This window comes from Neofelis nebulosa, chromosome 8 (genome assembly GCF_028018385.1).
Source record: "Neofelis nebulosa isolate mNeoNeb1 chromosome 8, mNeoNeb1.pri, whole genome shotgun sequence".
NCBI classification, from domain to species: Eukaryota; Metazoa; Chordata; class Mammalia; order Carnivora; family Felidae; genus Neofelis; species Neofelis nebulosa.
In genome coordinates, this window is record NC_080789.1 from 64,778,265 (window position 1) to 64,796,758 (window position 18,494).

The window sequence follows — 18,494 nt, forward strand, 5'->3', positions numbered from 1 at the left end:
CCTGTTCTAGAGCTCAGAAGGCCTTAGGTAAGTATCCTAACCTCACCATAACAGTAACTGTCTTCATGTTCAAGAGAGTTAGAATCGTTATGTTTCCTTCCTTTTTGCTTTATGAATGTTATAAGTGGAGGTCTTTGGACTCGAACTTTTCAAAATCCATTCTGATCCTCCCTCTGCTTTCTGTAAGCAATTACCTGGCTCTAGAAACATAAATCTGTATGTTCAAATAGCTTAATTTTCCCCTTCCAGACATTAAAAAAAAAAAGAAAAAAATGAAGCCAAGCCAGCAAAGACATAAACCATTTATTTCCATTCCTAAAATCTATATGAACGTATTGATTTGATAATTAAAATAGTCCTTTTGTAAAGTCATCTCAGAAAATATACTAAATTTATTAAAATACATATGAACTATTGCTGAAAACGCTATTCTTAAGTCCTCTGACCAACCTAACACTTTAGAGGTTCCCAGAGTGGCAAGGAACAAAGAAATCATCTTGGGACAAGAGGGGACATTTGGTCAGAATTATCTCCAAAATATGTGTCTACTTCTTGACAGATTCACAGATTGCCTGGGTTATAGGGGTTCTTACAAAATATGCCTAATTACCCAAGGTTTTCCTAATTACAGTGGCCCTTTTCCTTGCCTACAATTTAAGACATCCAGCAAAGTATACGCCACATAATCAGGAAAATGGAGTCAAGAACCTTAAGTATCTCAACTATTTTTATGGACATACTAACGGGTCAAGCACACTCTTCACCTTAAGAGTTGAAGACTGGAATGCAGGAAGACAAATGTGGGTGGAATACTGGAGAAAACACAGTAAAGCTGGGCAGAACTAGGTGTGACCTAGGCAGAACTGCCTGTGACCAGGCAGAACTGGTCCATTAATTTTGAAAACCAGCCCCGCGATCCTAAGAACAACACATGCATTCAGCTTTCTTTCTGAAAAAATCTGGGCTGTTCAGATTAGGATTTTTGCCTGGGTAGGATATCTTTATTCAGTTTGTGAGTTATTAAGATCTTGTCACGTCTCCCCTTTCAAAGTCTTCTTTTGAGTGATTTGACGGCTTATTAGCACCAAGCTCTCAAAAAGCGGGTACAATTAAAATCCGTCAGGTAACCATGTAAGTAAGACAGTTGTGGGGCGCCTGGGTGGCTCAGTCGGTTAAGCGTCTGACTTGCGCTCAGGTCATGATCTCATGGTTCGTGAGTTCAAGCCCCACATTGGCTTCTCTGCTCTCAGCACAGAGCCTGCCTCAGATCCTGTCTCCTCCTCTCTGCCCTCCCCTACTTGTGCTCGCTCTTTGTCTCTCAGAAATAAAACATGAAAAAATTATAAAAATCTATGATATTAAAAGACAAAAAAGACGGCTGGGAGGATTTTGAAGTTACAGACTTAAGTTTGGGGATAATGGTAAACTTCAATTATGAAAGCCCAGGGTTTCCTTTTAAGGGAGAGTCCTGTTTTGCGTTTGCTTTGGTTTTGATCCTCTGGGAGCCAACAGAAAATGGCTAAACAGGTTATCACATAAACTTCTAGGGATGAAATTCAACTTTACTTAAAAAAAAAAAAAAAGGTTTCCTTTCTCCCAATTAGTATTGTGAGTGTAAATAAAACTGTAGCCTTAAGCCATCTGAGCCACGCAGCTCTCCGCCCCCGCTCCTGCTATTTCACAGCATATCCACAGATGTGAGGGCGCACCAGCTCCACGGGCAGCGGCGCCTGGAGGTGCTGCAGCTCAAGTTTAGAGAAGCGCGCCCGTTCCAGGGCCTTCCAGCTCTCTCTGGTCAGGTTGCACCCATCAAACAGCAGGTACCATGCGGGATCCAGGACTTGTTGCCAGAAGTAATTCCAAGTTGAGCTCTCAGCGGCTACATGCTCCAGGAAATAGAAAGCCCCTCCCTGAGAAACAAACAAACAAACAAACAAACAAACCCCGCATATTGGTTTTGTCAGAACAGGTTTATAAGATGACTGAAGAAGCTTCGATTTCAGTGGCCCCAGAGGCTACCTTCATGAAAAGGCATGGATAAATTAAAACTTGCTAAGGCACCATTTTGGCCAATAGTCTCACCTTCTGTCAAATTTTATACAGAGCTGCCAATTTCAGGCAATTTACACATATTTTCTGATCATATAGGGGCGCCTGGGTGGCTCAGTCAGTTACGTCTGACTCTTGGTTTTGGCTCAGGTCACAAGCTCACGGTTAGTGGGATTGAGCCCCACGTTGGGCTCTGTGCTGACAGCAAGGAGTCTTCTTGGGATTCTCTCTTCCTCTCTCTCTCTCTTTCTCTTTCTCTCTCTCTCTCCCCCCCTCTCCTGTGCATGCGCACTCTCTGTCAAATAAACGTTAAAAAATTCATATTATGTGAATATCTATTTTTTCCCTAAAACTAGGATTAGAATGTACATTCTCTTTTGTAACCTGCTTTGTTTATGTATTCGAATATTATCCTAAAACATGATTTAAAAACTTTTCACACAACATTTCACACCACTGAAGGTACCATGTCTCCTTTAACCATTCTCATTGAAGTTATTTCCAGTTTTTCATCATTATAAATACTATCGCAGTCAATAGCCTTGTCTGTACATCTCTGTGACAACCTCTAATTATTTCCAAAAAAATAACTTGCTAAAAAGTGGAACTGCTGAGTCCAAAGTCTGTGTCTTCTTAAACTGTTGGTACAGGTGGTCAAATTGCCCTACGGAAGAGTCGTAGCAAACTTACATTCATGCTAGCAATGCATATGAGTGCCCATTTCCAATAAACTCTTCTCAGTCCTTTTTTCCTCTGTATCCTTGGCAAGCTGATGGGTAAAATGGTATTTCATTTTCAATAATGTGTACATCTTTAATATCCTTAATATAGATAACATCTTTCGCTAAACCTTATTGGTGATTTGGATTTCTTCTCTTCCGATTTGTCTGTTATGTCCTTCATCGGTTTTCTAGTAGGGTGTTGGGTTTTTCTTACTGCTTAGTGGGGGCATTTAGTATAATAAGGCAACATATACTACAAAGGTCTCCCCCAGTTTGTTGTTTGCCTTTTAATGGCACATTTTTTGTAACTTCTACTTTTATTTAAAAACAAAAATTTGGGGGTGCCTGGGTGGCTCAGTCAGCCCAACTCTTGATTTTGGCTCAGATCAGGATCTCGCAGTTAGTGGGATCGAGCCCTGCATGGGGTTCCGTGCTGACAGCATGGTGCCTGCTTGGGATTCTCTGTCTCTGTCTCTCTCTGTCCCTCCCCTCCTCTCTCAAAATAAATAAACTTTACATACATACATACAAAATTTTTTTTTTTTTTTACTTCATCTGAGAATTGCTCTTGGGTTCTGTTTTGCAAACCTGTGGGAGAGTCTGAATCCACATCCAGCATTGCCTGAGACTGAATAAGCATGTCTTACACTTTTGTACCATTGTCACAAGGATGTAAATGATATGATGAATTAAAATACTGAAGCATCAGCCTGTGGACACCGCCAAGTCAGCATCGTGAAAGTCTCCCCTCCCCCAGCTGTCATGTCTAAGTCAGAATCTACTAAAGAGCCTGAACAGAAGCTTTTATTGGAGGTTTGAGCTTTGAAACAACCGATGAGCATCTGAGGAGCCAGATGGGGAATGCTCACAGGCTGTATGGTAATGAGAGACCCAAACACCAAACGCTCCAGAGGCTTTGGGTTTGTCACCTATGCCACTGTGGAGGAGGTGGACGCAACCATGAATGCAAGGCCACACAAGATGGATGGGAGAGTTGTGGAACCAAAGAGAGAGAGAGAAGATTCTTAGAGACCTGGTGCGCACTTAACCATGAAAAAGATTTTGGTCGGTGGCATTAAAGAAGATGCTGAACAACATCACCTAAGAGATTATTTTGAACAGTAGGGGAAAACTGAAGTGATTGAAATCATGACTGACCGAGGCGGTGGCAGAAAGAGAGGCTTTGCTTGTGTGACGTTTGATGACCGTGACTCTGTAGACAAGATTGTCATTCGAAAATACCATACTGTGAACGGCCACAACTGTGAAGTCAGAAGAGCCGTATCTAAGCAAGAGATGGCCAGTGCTTCGTCCAGCCAAAGAGGTCGAGGTGGTTCTGGAAACTTTGGTGGTGGTCACGGAGGTGGTTTTGGCGGGAATGACAACTTTGGTCGTGGAGGAAACTGCAGTGGGCAAGGTGGCTTTGGTGGCAGTCGAGGTGGCAATGGATACAGTGGCAGTGGGGATGGCTGTCACGGATTTGGTAATGATGGAAGCAACTTTGGAGGTTGCGGAAGCTATAATGATTTTGACAGTTACAACGGCCAATCTTCAAACTTTAGACCCAGGAAAGGAGGCAATTTGGGGGGCCGAAGCTCTGGCCCCTGTGGTGGTGGAGGCCAGTACTTTGCCAAACCACAAATCCAGCGTGGCTATGGTGGTTGCAGCAGCAGCAGCTATGGCAGTGGCAGAGGTTTAAAAAAAATTTTTTTATGGGGCGCCTGGGTGGCTCAGTTGGTTAAGCAGCCGACTTCGGCTCAGGTCATGATCTCACGGTGCGCGAGTTCGAGCCCCGCGTCGGGCTCTTTGCTGACAGCTCAGAGCCTGGAGCCCGTTTCAGATTCTGTGTCTCCCTCTCTCTCTGCCCCTCCCCTGTTCATGCTCTGTCTCTCTCTGTCTCAAAAATAAAAAAAATAAATATTTAAAAAAAAATATTTTTATTTTATTTTATTTTATTTTTTATTTTTTTTAACGTTTATTTATTTTTGAGACAGGGAGAGACAGAGCATGAACGGGGGAGGGGCAGAGAGAGAGGGAGACACAGAATCTGAAACAGGCTCCAGGCTCTGAGCTGCCAGCACAGAGCCCGACGCGGGGCTTGGACTCACAAACCGTGAGATCATGACCTGAGCCGAAGTCGGATGGTTTTAGGTTTTAATTGCTACCAGGACACAAAGCTTAGCAGGAATGAAGAGCCAGGGAAGTGACAGGGAGGCTACAGGTTCCAACAGATTTGTGAACTCAGCCAAGCACAGGGGTGGCAGGGCCTAGCTGCTACAAAGAAGACACGTTTTAGACAATACTCATGTGTATGGGCAAAAGGCTCGAGGACTGTATTTGTGACTAATTGTATAACAGGGTATTTTAGTTTCTGTTCTATGGAAAGCATAAAGCATTCCAACAAAGGTTTGGGTTTTTTTAAATTTTTTTTTAAGTGTTTGTTTATTTTTGAGAGAGGGAAGGAGACAGAGTGCAAGCAGGGGAGGGGTGGAGAGAAAGGGAGACACAGCAGCTGAAGCAGGCTCCAGGCTCTGAGCTATCTGCACAGAGCCTGATGCGGGGATCGAACCCACAAAGCATGAGATCATGACCTGAGCTGAAGTCGACACTTAACTGACTGAGCCACCCGGGAGCCCCCCAACAAAGGGTTTTAGTGTAGATTTATTTTTTTGCACCCGTGCTATTGATTGCTAAATGTAATAGTCTCATCGTGACACTGAATAAATGTGTCTTTTTCAAAAATAATAATAATAAAATGCTGAAGCATCGAAAGCATTACTGAAGTCACAGTACCATTGTGTCATTAGGTATTTTATTCGGTGGATGTGATACGTAAGTCACTGTCATGTAGGAATTAGCAACTGCTGCTTTCATCTAGGGCAGTCCTATAAACGTAGGTGAAGTATAGACACAGTGGAGGGTATAGATTATCAGGGGGATTTCAGAAGTCTCCTACCTATCTACCTCTTTGGGAAATAAGGGGAAAGGGACCTCCAAATCCCCTCCAAAACCTGTGGTGACGGCCACACTCTTCTTAGCCTCTTTTATCTACCCTAATCTTGCCTATCCCAAGCAGAGAGCTTAGAGGTGGGAGTTTCCCATTTCTGTGGGTAAGTAAGTATAAGACAGGAATGTAAGTATAAGTTCAGGAATGGAAAACTTGGAATTTCCTGATTGGGTAAAAAAAAAAAAAAATCCATAGACTAGAGCAGGAGAGAAAGGAGGAGACCCATGGAGGCCAGTGTTACCCCAAGGGTCACACAGGTTTAAGCGAGAGATAGATGCCTGTCACCCATTCAGGTGACTATTGAAGAGACAGCTGGATATGCAGATTTGGGGTTAGAAGAAAGATCTGGGCTAGATATTTAGATTTAGAAACCATCTGCCCCCCAACACACTCACAGTCTGTCTCTCTCTCTCTCTGTCTCTCTCTAAACAAACAAACAAAAATAATAAATAATAAATAAAAGGAAGTGAGACCTACTAGCTGTGTAACCTTGGGCAAATTTCTTAACCTCTCTGAGTCTGTTTCCTCAAAACAACATGAAGACAGTATCTGCTTTAAAGGACTGTTGTGAAGGTTAAATGACAATGTAATAAAGCTCCTGGTTATATTCAGTAGAGAGTAGAAGGCTACAAAGAATGTGATCTCCTTAAGAGTGCTATTAAAACGGGGGTCAGAATTACTTGTTTTGTAGGGATAACACTGTAAGCAAAACATTTGCCAACATTGCCCAGTTAGTGCCCAGTCTCAGGACACAAAAACCCAGCATTTGGGTATAAGAGGCAGAACTTTTTCATTTACTATTTTGATGTTGGCCTATCCTTGAACCAAAGACAGAATTATATCATTGCCTGTAAACTCCATCTCAAGTCCTTTTCTTCCTGAGGAACTTCCTCTACTAGAAAATAAAACTGGGGATTACAGAGCATCCTGTTCTACTAGAGCAGTGAATTCAACTGTTGAGACATCCATACTTTATCTATGTTCAACTATGTTTAGAATAAAACTATTAAAAAATAATAAAGGTAATAGGTAAAAATTACATGCAAGTATAAAGAATTCCAAACAATACCAAAAGATATAAAATGAAAAGTATGGGAATGCAAACTGGTGCGGCCACTCTGGGAAACAGTATGGAGGTTCCTCAAAAAACTAAAAACAGAACTACCCTGTGACCCAGCAATTGCACTACTAGGCATTTATCCAAAGGATACACTTGTGCTGTTTCGAACGGACACATGCACCCCCATGTTTATAGCAGCACTATCAACAATAGCCAAAGTATGGAAAGAGCCCAAATGTCCATTGATGGATGAATGGATAAAGAAGATGTGGTATAATTATACAATAGAGTATTACTCAGTAATCAAAAAGAATGAAATCTTGCCCTTTGCAACAACGTGGATGGAACTGGAGGGTATTATGCTAAGTGAAATTAGTCAGAGAAAGACAAAAATCATATGACTTCACTCATATGAGGACTTTATGAGACAAAACAGATGAACATAAGGGAAGGGAAACAAAAATAATATAAAAACAGGGAGGGGGACAAAACAGAAGAGACTCATAAATATGGAGAACAAACTGAGGGTTACAGGAGGGGTAGTGGGAAGGGGGATGGGCTAAATGGGTAAGGGGCACTAAGGAATCTACCCCCGAAATCATTCTTGCACTATATGCTAATTTGGATGTAAATTTTAAAAAATAAAAAATAAAATTAAAAAAAAAAAAGTGATTCTTCCCCTGCATCCAATCCCATTCCTAAGAGGTAACCATTGTTAATAGTTTTTTGTCTGTCATTTCCTTTAACATATATACACATGCATATATATGTGTACATATATGTGTGTATACATATGTATACATACATATATATCCTACACTTTAACATATATACATATGCATATATGTGTGTATGTATGTGTGTATACACACATATATACATATACATATATATGTATATCCCACACATATATATGTGTATGTATATGTGTGTGTATATGCATATATATATATGTATATCCCATGCACTTATACTCTACCTAATTGTCTATTCTTTGATTGCTTTTTTTCATTTAACATGATCTCTTAGGGATTTTTTCCATATCAACATAGGTAACCCTTCCTTGTTCTTTTTAACAACTGCACAGAATTCTTCTATACTCTGTGACAGTTTACTTGAATGGCCTCCTGTCGATGGACATGTAGGTTATTTCCAAGTTATGCTATTATAAATACTCTAATGAATATCTTTGCATATGGCCACGTTTTTGCATATTTGTGCAGTATAACTATGGGATAAATTATTGGAGAAAAGACTCTGTGCACCTTTTGATATTTTGATAAATTTTGATATTATCAAATTACCCTCGAAAGAGGGCACTTCCTCCAATGTAAAGGAAGATGTCCTGCCTCCCAAAACCATAATACCATATTGGCCTTAAAAGCCTCTGATAGTATTAATAGGTAAAAATGGTATCTGGCTTTATTTTGTTCTTTAATTGCGTGTCAAGTTGAGCATTTTTATCACATAATTGGCTATTTAAAAAAATTATTTATTTATTTTGAGAGAGAGTGGGGGGGGGTGGAGGGGGCAGAGAGAGAGAGAGAGAGAGAGAATCTCAAGCAGGCTCCCCACTTCACCGACTGTCAGATCATGACCTGAGCAGAAATCAAGGTGAAGCTCAACCAACTGGGCCACCCAGGCCCCTGGCATATAATTGGCTATTTTTATTTATATTTATATTTCCATTCCTGCTGTTTGCCTATTTTTCTCTTGTGTTTTTCTTATTGTTTAAAAAAAAAATCCTACTGATCTTTTGATTTGTAATGTCTTTTTAATATGAAGGAAGTTAACCTTTTTTGTCTATCGTCCCTGGCAAATACTTCTATGTTTTTGTACTTTACTGTGTTTATAGTATTTTTTTTCCTCTGTCGAAGTTTTACACTTTTTGTGTATTCAGAATCAGTCTTTCCCTTTATAGCTTCTTCCCAACTCTAAGATTCTACAAAATTCAACAGTGCCTTCTCTCCTAGTTGCCCTTTTTATGGTTGAACGTCCGATCCACCTGAAATTGATGGAACTAACTACCCTTGGGGATAGTGGTTGCCACTAACCAGTCCCCCTTGCACCGCCTCACTCACCGGCCTCAGCACTCGGCACACCTCCTGGAGGATCTGCTCCTGGTTCTGCACGGAGCACAGGACCAGGGTGCAGACCACCACATCCATGGAGCCATCGGCCACCTGCTGCATGTTCTCCCCCGCAGCCACCACGAAGCGCTCGAACTGCAGGTGTCGGTTCTCGGCGACGCTCTTGATCAAGAACTTCTCAAAGTTGGGGTTGGGGTCGATACAAGTCACCCTGCATCCAGCCGGGTAGAACTTGAAGTTGGCCCCGGTGCCGCAGCCCACTTCCAGCAGAGAGAGCTTCCCGGAGGGGCCCGCAAACTCCGGCAGGTTGCTGAAGAGCTCGCGCTTCTTGCTCGCCATCTGTTCGTTGTACATCACGGTGAACCTCCGCAAGAAGTAGGGGAACCATTTTTTGCATATCTGGTTCCACAAGCCCAGAAGGTTCAGCAGGAACATGGGAAATAGCAGGATGCCGATGGCCAGCCGGAGCGTAAAGATGATAAGCGCCATCACCAACAAGAGAAAAAGATCAACGGGTTAGCGACCCAGCAACCAGACTCCTTTATTGCAGGAGGTAGGCTTCTAGCCAGAGCCAATCCGCTGCGGAGGAAAGAAGAATTGGCCGGGCTAGAGAGACACAGCTCAAGTCAAATCGTGGGCGAGAGGCCCATTTCACCTAATTAATAGGCGCTGGGCAAAAGATTCAGCTTCGTTTTCATGAAGCAAAGTGAGAAATTTCCCAGCTTCTCCTCAGAAGGAAAGTTGATTACAGTCCCTTATTCCAGATCTATTGCTGCTTCTCCTTCTCTGGGTTTGGAAACTACCGCTGGTTTCCTGCTGGAGTTTTATACGCACGCTGCTCGCTGCTCGTACACACCCCATCCGGGTCCTCCAATGACATCTGCAAAGAAAACAGAACCCGTGGGTGGAGCCTGGCTAAACCGTACTAGGAGGCAGCTGCCAAGTGACCGCCTCCTGTCACCCTTTGGTCCCTCTCCTCCCCCAGCCCTGTTTTTAAAAAGAGGAAACGAGAAGACACGCTTGCCTGACCACAGTTAACGAGAGGTTCCCCCCTTTTGCATTCTGGATCAAGGCTCTCAGACGTTCATAACTCAACAGGATTATTTTTGAGTCACAGTTCTGGGCCTCCCATTTTTTAAAGGGCAAGTTTCAACTTCAAATTGTGCGTGACTGCTCCGTCACTCAGCTAAATTTAGATAAAAATAGCCCCCAGAATATTCGTGTTGGGGAACCTAAAGCCCTAAAGTATACAGAAAGTAGTTTCAAGCATTCATCTGTTTTTAACAAGAAAGCCTTGGCTTTCGGGTGGGTCAGGGAACACAGAAATTTTCAAAAATTATGGTAACGTTTACTTTTTTAAATTGGGTGATGGATACAGGGAGTGTTCTGTTGATTCATTATTTGTGATCCTCTATATAAATATATCTTCCACATTTAGCAGCTTTCTTGAGGTGGAATTGACATACAATAAACTATATAAAGTGTACAGTCTGGTAAGTTCTGACCTAGGTACATACCTGTGACACCATCACTTTAGTCATCACCCCCGAAAGTTTCCTCTTGCCCCTTTGTGATCCTTCCCTCCTGCCCTCCCCATCCCAAGGCAACCACTCATCAGTTTTTTGTCACTAGAGACGAGTTATGCATTTCCTAGAATTTTGTGTAAATGGAATCAGGCATAATGTGCTTTTTTGTCTGACTTCTTTTACTCAGCATAATTATTTTGAAAGTCAGCAACATTGTTGCATGAATCCATTGATTTTGTCCCTTAGTAGTATTCCATTGTATGGATGTATGACAGTTTGTTTATCTGTTCACCTACTGATGGACATTTGGGTTGTTTTTGACTGTTACAGATTGAGCTAATGTGAGTATCAGCATACAGGTCTTTGTATGGACAAAAGCTTTCATTTCTCTTGGATAAATTTTTAGGAGTAGGATATATGGGTCACATGGTAGGCAAATATTTAACTTTTTTTTTTTTTTTGCAAATTTTTTTTTTAAGAAACTGCCAAACTGTTTTCCGTAGTGGTATACCATTTTATATTCCCACTGTAAGGGTACAAGAGATTTAGCTGTTTCACATCCTGACCAATACTTGGTGTAATTGTCTTTTTTTATTTTAGCCATTTTATTTTATTAAAAAAAAATTTTTTTTTAACGTTTATTTATTTTTGAGACAGAGAGAGACAGAGCATGAATGGGGGAGGGTCACAGAGAGAGGGAGACACAGAATCTGAAACAGGCTTCAGGCTCTGAGCTGTCAGCACAGAGCCCGAAGCGGGGCTCGAACCCACAGACCGTGAGATCATGACCTGAGCCGAAGTCGGACACTCAACCGACCAGCCACCCAGGCGCCCCTATTTTAGCCATTTTAAAAGGTCTGTAGTAGTCTCTCCTTGTACTTATAATTAGCATTTCCCTGATGATTAATGATGTTGAGCATCTTTTAATGGACCTGTTTGCCATTTGTGGTCTTATTTGGTAAGGTCTCTGTTCAGATCTTTCACTCACTTTTAAATTGGGTTATTTTCTGGGGCACCTGGGTGGCTCGGTCAGTTAAGTATCCGACTTCAGCTCATGTCATGATCTTACGGTCCGTGAGTTCGAGCCCCGCGTCGGGCTCTGTGCTGACAGCTCAGAGCCTGGAGCCCGTTTCAGATTCTGTGTCTCCCTCTCTCTGTGCCCCTCTCCCATTCATGCTCTGTCTCCCTCTGTCTCAAAAATAAATAAAACATTAAAAAAATTTTTTTTAATTGGGTTGTTTTCTTATTGAAGATGGAGAATTCTTTGTATATTCTCAGTATGTCATTTATCAAATGGGTGACTTTTTCCTAGTCTGTGACCGGTCTTTTTATTCTCTTAATGGTGTCACCATCTTGCCTCCTCTCCCCTGCTCCTCCTGCCTCTGCCAACCACCAGTCTGTTCTCTGTATCTGTGTGTTTGTTGTTTTTTTTTTTTTTCTTTTTTGTGGGGTGATTTTGTTTTTTTGTTTTTTGGTTACACAGATGAGTGCAATCATATGGTATTTGTCTGTGACTGGCTTATTTTGCTGAGAATAATGCCGTCAAGGTCCATCCATGTTGTCTTAGCTGTGCCTTTTATTTTGGTAAAGTCCAATTTATACATTTTTTCATTTAAAAAATTTTTTTAATGTTTGTTTATTTTTAAGAGAGAGAGACAGCGTGAGCAAGGGAGGGGCAGAGAGAGAGGGAGACCCAGAATCCGAAGCAGGCTCCAGGCTCGGAGCTTTCAGCACAGAGCCCAACACGGGGCTCGAACTCACACACCATAATATCATGACCTGAGCCGAAGTCGGACAGTTAACTGACGGAGCCACCCAGGCGCGCCACATTTTTTCTTTTTTTTAATGTTTATTTATTTATTTTGAGAGAGAGAGAGAGAGAGAGCGCATGCTTGAATGGGAAGAGTAGCAGAAAGAGAATCTCAAACAGGTTCTGCACCATCAGAACAGAGCCCCACATCGGGGCGCCTGGGTGGCGTAGTCGGTTAAGCGTCCGACTTCAGCCAGGTCACGATCTCGCGGTCCGTGAGTTCGAGCCCCGCGTCAGGCTCTGGGCTGATGGCTCGGAGCCTGGAGCCTGTTTCCGATTCTGTGCCTCCCTCTCTCTTTGCCCCTCCCCGTTCATGCTCTGTCTCTCTCTGTCCCAAAAATAAATAAAAAACGTTGAAAAAAAAATTAAAAAAAAAAAAAAGAACAGAGCCCCACACAGGGCTCAGTCTCACAAACTGTGAGATCATGACCTGAGCCAAAATCAAGAGTTGGATGCTTAACAAACTGAAGCCCCCAGGCGCCCCTACATTTTTTTTTCATGATCCCTGATTTTTTTCCTAAGAAACCCTCACCTAGTCTGTGGTTGTGAAGAGTTTCTCTTATATGTTCTTTCTACATCTTTTGAGGTTTTAGATTTTATATCTAGGTCTATGATTCAAGTAAAGTTTTTTTTTTTAATGTGTGATATTTAAGGTAAAGGACAAGGTTAACTTTTTCCAGTTCTATTAAAATACAATTGACAGAACCTTATAAGTTTATATAGCATGAATGTTAATATTTTTTCCATATGGATATCTAGTTACTCTAGCATAATTTGTTGAAAAACTATCCTTTCTTCAGTTGAATTATTTTGGCAACTTTGTTAAAAATATATTGGTCATATATACGTGTGGGTCTATTTCTGGGAATTCTGCTTTATTGTCTCTCTATCCATCCATATCCCAGGATCACACTGCTTTGATTACTGTAGCTTTATAGAAAATCTTGAAATCAAGTAGCTTAAGCTTTCTGACTCTGTTCTTCTTTCTCAAAATTGCTTTGACTCTTTAGGTCGTTTGCGTCTTTATATAAAATGTAGAAATTTTAAAATTATAGAAATATACATATTGTAAATTTTTAATGGAAAATGTAATTTCTTTAGGAAATTTGGGACTGTTCAGATTTTCTAGTTCTTCCTGTGTCTGTTTTGGTCATGTGTCCTTCAGAAATTTGCCACCTATAAAGTCCAAGTTGTTGAATTTATTGGTATAGAGTTGGCCACAATGTTCTCTTATAATCCTTTTAATAGCTGTAGGATCTATAGAAATGATACGGATATTTTGTGTCTTTTTTTTTTTTTTTTTGGTGAATTTAGCTAGAGGGCTTTTTTAATTGAAGGCTACTTGATATACATAATATAATATTCTATTACTTTCAGGTGTACAACATGGCCATTCAATACTTATATGCATTACAAAATGCTGACCACCATAAATGTGGTTAGTTACTGTCCATCACCATTCAAAATTATTATAATATTATTGACTCTGTTCCCTACACTATACTTTATGTCACTGTATACTTCATATCCGTACTTTATTGCAGTTCAATTTGTACCTCTTAATCCCCTTCACCTATTTTGCCCATCCCCTGATGCCCCTCCCCTCTGGCAACTACCAGTTTCTTCTCTGTATTTATGAATCTCTTTCTGTTTTATTTGTTCATTTGTTTTTGTTTTTGTTTTATTTTTTTTTAATTTTTGAGAGAGTGTCTTAGCGTGTCTTTTATTTTGATAAAGTCCAATTTATACATTTTTGCATTAACAAATTTTTTTTAATGTTTGTTTATTTTTGAGAGAGAGAGAGACAGCGTGAGCAGGGGAGGGGCAGAGAGAGAGGGAGACACAGAATCGGAAGCAGGCTCCAGGCTCTGAGCTGTCAGCACAAAGTCTGATTCGGGCTTAAACTCACCGACTGTGAGATCATGACCTGAGCTGAAGTCAGATGCTTAACCAACTGAGCCACCCAGGCACCCCTATTTTTTATTTTTTTGAGAGAGACAGAGACAGCACGAGTGAAGGAGGCGCAGAGAGGGAGGGAGGGAAAGAGAATCCCAAGCAGGCTCTGCTCCATGAGCACAGAGCCCAACGCAGGCCTTGAACTCATGAAAGCATGAAATCATGACCTGAGCCGAAGTTGGATGCTTAACCGACTGAGCCACCGAGGCGCCCCTGTTTTGTTTTCTGGATTCCACATGTAAGCGAGATCATACAGTATTTGTCTTTTTCTGCATGACTTATTTCACTTAGCATTATACCCTCTGGGTCCTCCCATGTTGTTGCAAATGGCAAGATTTCACTCTTTTTTTATGGCTACATAATATTCCATACTATGACTTCATTAGCCATTCATCTGTTGATGGACACTTAGGCTGATTCCATATCTTGGCTGTTGTATATAATGCTGTAGGGAACATAGGGGTGTCTCTATGTGTTCAAATTAGTGTTTTCATTTTCTTTGGGTAAATACCCAGTAGCGGAACTGCTGGATTGTATGGTGTTTGTATTTTTAATTTTTTGAGGCAACGCCACAGTGTTTTCCATAGGGGTTGCATCACTTTACATTTCCACCAATAGTGCGTGAGGGTTTGACATTAGCCATTCTGACAGGTAGGAAGTGATACCTCCTGGTGGTTTTGATTTGCATTTCCCTGGTGATTAGTGATGTTGAGCATCTTTTCACGTGTCTGTTGGCCATTGTATGTCTTCCTTGGAAAAATGTCTGGTCAGGTCCTCTGCCCATTTTTAAGTCAGATTGTGGGTTTGTTTTGTTTTATTTTGTTTTTGGTGTTGCATTGTATGAGTTTTTTATATGTTTTGGATATTACCCCCTTATTGGATATATGATTTACAAATATCTTCTCCCATTCAGTAGGTTGCTTTTTCATTTTGTTGAAGGTTTCTTTTACTCTGCGGAACCTTTTTCGTTTGATGTAGTTCCAATTATTTATTTTTGGTTTTGTTGCCCTTGCCTGAGGAGACAGATCCAAAAAAAAAATATTGCTAAGAACAATGTCCAAGAGATTACTGCCTCTGTTTTCTTTTAGGATCTTTATGATTTCAAGTCTTGCATTTAGATCTTTAATCCACTTTGAGTTTATTTTTCTTTCTTTTTTTTTTTTAAGTTTTTTTTTAAGTTTATTTATTTGACAGAGAGAGAGCTTGAGAGAGAGAGCAGGGGCAGAGAGAGAATCCCAAGCAGGCTTAGCACTGTCAACGCAGAGCCTGGCACAGGGCTGAATCTCATGAACTGTGAGATCATGACCTGAGCTGAAATCAAGAGCCAGTCGCCCAATCGACTGAGCCACCCAGGCGCCCCGAGTTTATCTTTCTATGTGGTGTATGAAGATGTTCCAATATCATTCTTTGCATTTTTTGCATATGCATTCTTTTTCATATGTTTTCCTAACACCATTTATTGAAGAGATTGTGTTCCCCCCCCCCCATGGTATTTTCTTTTTTCATTTATTTTTGAGAGAGAGAGAGAGAGAATATGAGTGGGGGAGGGGCAGAGAGAGAGGGAGACACAGAATCTGAAGCAGGCTCCACGCTCTGCTCTGTCAGCACAGAGCCCGATGCGGGGCTCAAACCCAAGACCCGTGAGATCTCGACCTTAGCCGAAGTCGGACGCTTAACTGACTGAGCCACCCAGGTGCCCCTCCCCCATGGTATTTTCTTGCCTCTTTTGTTTTAGATTAAATGACCATATACATGTGGGTTTATTTCTGGGCATTCTATTCTGTTCTATTGGTTTATGTGTCTGTTTTTGTTCTATTACCATACCATTTTGACTACTATAGTTTTGTAGTATAGTTTGAAGTCTGGGAGTATGATACCTTCATCTTTGTTCTTTTTTCTCAAGACTGATTTGTTGATTCAGGGTGTTTTTTGGTTCCGTGCAAATTTTAGGGTTATTTGTTCTTGTTCTGTGAAAATGCTATTTGCATTTTGATAGGGATTGTCTTGGATCTATAGATTGCTTTGGATAGTATGGACATTTTACTCATATTAATTAATTAGTTCATGCCAATCTACAGCATGTTGTATCTTCCCATTTATTTGTACTGTTTTCAATTTCTTTCATCAGCATTTTGTAATTTTCAGAGCACAGGTCTTTCACCTCCTTGGTTAAGTTTATTCCTAGGTATTTTATTGTTTGGGGTACAATTTTCAGTGTGATTGTTTTCTTAATTTCCCTTTCTGCTGCTTCATTTTAAGTGTATAGCAGTGCAACAAATTTCTACATATTAATTTTATATTTTGCAGTTTTAGTGAGTTCAGTTATTCTAGTAGATTTTGGGTGGAGTCTAGGTTTTTCTTTGTAACATGTCATGTCATCTGCAAATAGTGACAGTTTTACTTCTTCCTTACCAATTAGGATGCCTTTTCTTTTTCTTGTCTGATTACTGTAACTGGGCTTGAACCCACGAACGGTGCAATCATGACCTGAGCCGAAGTTGGATGCTCAACTGACTGAGCCACCCAGGCAACCCTAAATGATTCTTTTTTATGTATTGTTGAATTCAGCTTGTTGATATTTTGTTGAGGGTTTTTGCACCTATAGTCTTTGTTTTAGAGCCTATTTTGTGGGGCACCTGGGTGTCTTGGTCATTTATGTGTCTGACTTTGGCTCAGGTCACGATTTCACAGTTTGTGAGTTCGAGCCCCGCGTCAGGCTCTGTGCTGACAGCTCAGAGCCTGAAGCCTGCTTGGGATTCTGGGTCTCCCTCTCTCTCTGCCCCTCCCTTGCTCACGCTCTGTGTCTCTCTCTCAAAAAATAAATAAACATTAAAATAAATTTTTAAGAAATAAAATAATGCCCATTTTGTCTGTTACAAGTATTACTACCTGGCCTTTTTCTCCCCTTCCATTTGCATGGTATATGTTTTCCAGCCCTTCACTTTCATTCTGCATGTGTCTTTAGGTCTGAAATTAGTCTCTTGTAGGCACCATATAGATGGGGGTTTTCTGTTTTGTTCGTTTCGTTTTGTTTTGTTGTCTTGATCCTTTCAGTCACTCTATGTCTTTTGATTGGAGCCTTAGGTCCATTTATATATAAAATAATCATTGATATGTATGTATTTATTGCCATTTTGTGACGTGTGTCAACTATACTCAAGTAAAAAAATAAAAATAAATTGCAGTGTATACTCTACTAGTCTCTTTTGGTGGAGAGAAGCATTATATACCTGAATTCCGGTTGCCTGAAATAAGTGAACTCGGTTGGGTAAAAGATAAGAAATTGCTGGTTGTAGCTCCTGCCTGATTAGAAATACATACCTGAAGAGTAATTAAGGCATACTTTTTGTTAAAGCTTACTTCTTTATTTTGAGACAGAGAGAGAACATGGGGGAGGGGCAGAGAGAGAGGGAGAGAGAGAGAATCCCAAGCAAGCTCTGCACTGTCAGCACAGAGCCCAGTCTCACAAACCACGAGATCGTGACCTGAGCCGAAATCAGGAGTCAGCTACTTGCCCGACTGAGCCACCCAGGCGCCCCAAGGCATACTTTTGAAGCGAACCGCAAGACCTGCCCCCCAGTGCTGTTGAATGTATTTTGGAAGAGTTACTTAATATTTACATTCAGGGCTATCAAGTGAATCTGAAAGGTACTCAGGTAGTATAAATAGGAAAAACCTAATACATTGTGCTGATTGTTATACAAGCATTACCAACGAGTTCCTTATAAGACCTTGCTCATGGAAATCTAGGGCCTCTTTTAAGAAAGAACAGTCAATAGCCCCTCAGTGTTGCTTACAAGCCTGTACAAATCACAGTCTTCTACCCCATGAGTCTTAAACCAACAATGATCCCTAAGCGAATTAATAGAAAGAAAACTCATCCTTCCTTTCAGCTTAAATCCTGAAATTAGGTTAAAGCAAAGCGAAACAACAACAAAAACAAAACACTTGGTTTTAGCTTATTGAATGTAAAAACAAGGATGAGAAAATTAGTTCTCTTTTACAACATGGGTTCCCAAAATTCAAAGGAGATGTGAATTTATTAATCGTAGATACTGAGGCAACTTGTTCTTTTGCTTTAATAATTTATTTTATGTAAGTTTGTTCCAGGTTGGATTCCCTCTTTTATCCAGCAAGGATTTTAGTCACCTCTCCTCACAGTTAATTCAGAGAGTCCAAGGAGTACAAAATTGGAGCATGGGCTCCAAGAAAATAGGTTTAGAAGTAGGTAAGTGGCACCTGGGTGTCTCAGTTGGTTAAGTGTCCAACTCTTG

General features: G+C 40.9%; 1 protein-coding gene and 1 pseudogene across 1 annotated transcript; one reads left to right on the forward strand and one right to left on the reverse strand.

The window, feature by feature from the left end:
- Window positions 1-286: 286 nt before the first annotated feature.
- Window positions 287-9,772, reverse strand: TMT1A (thiol methyltransferase 1A). Its single transcript, XM_058742796.1, has 2 exons — window positions 8,920-9,772; window positions 287-1,910 (listed from the first exon to the last, which is right to left on the reverse strand). The coding sequence occupies exons 1-2, from the start codon at window positions 9,415-9,417 to the stop codon at window positions 1,674-1,676; spliced, it is 735 nt and encodes a 244-aa protein (XP_058598779.1). The 5' UTR covers window positions 9,418-9,772; the 3' UTR covers window positions 287-1,673.
- LOC131483705 (heterogeneous nuclear ribonucleoprotein A1-like 3) lies at window positions 2,373-5,856 on the forward strand (annotated as a pseudogene).
- Window positions 9,773-18,494: the final 8,722 nt, after the last annotated feature.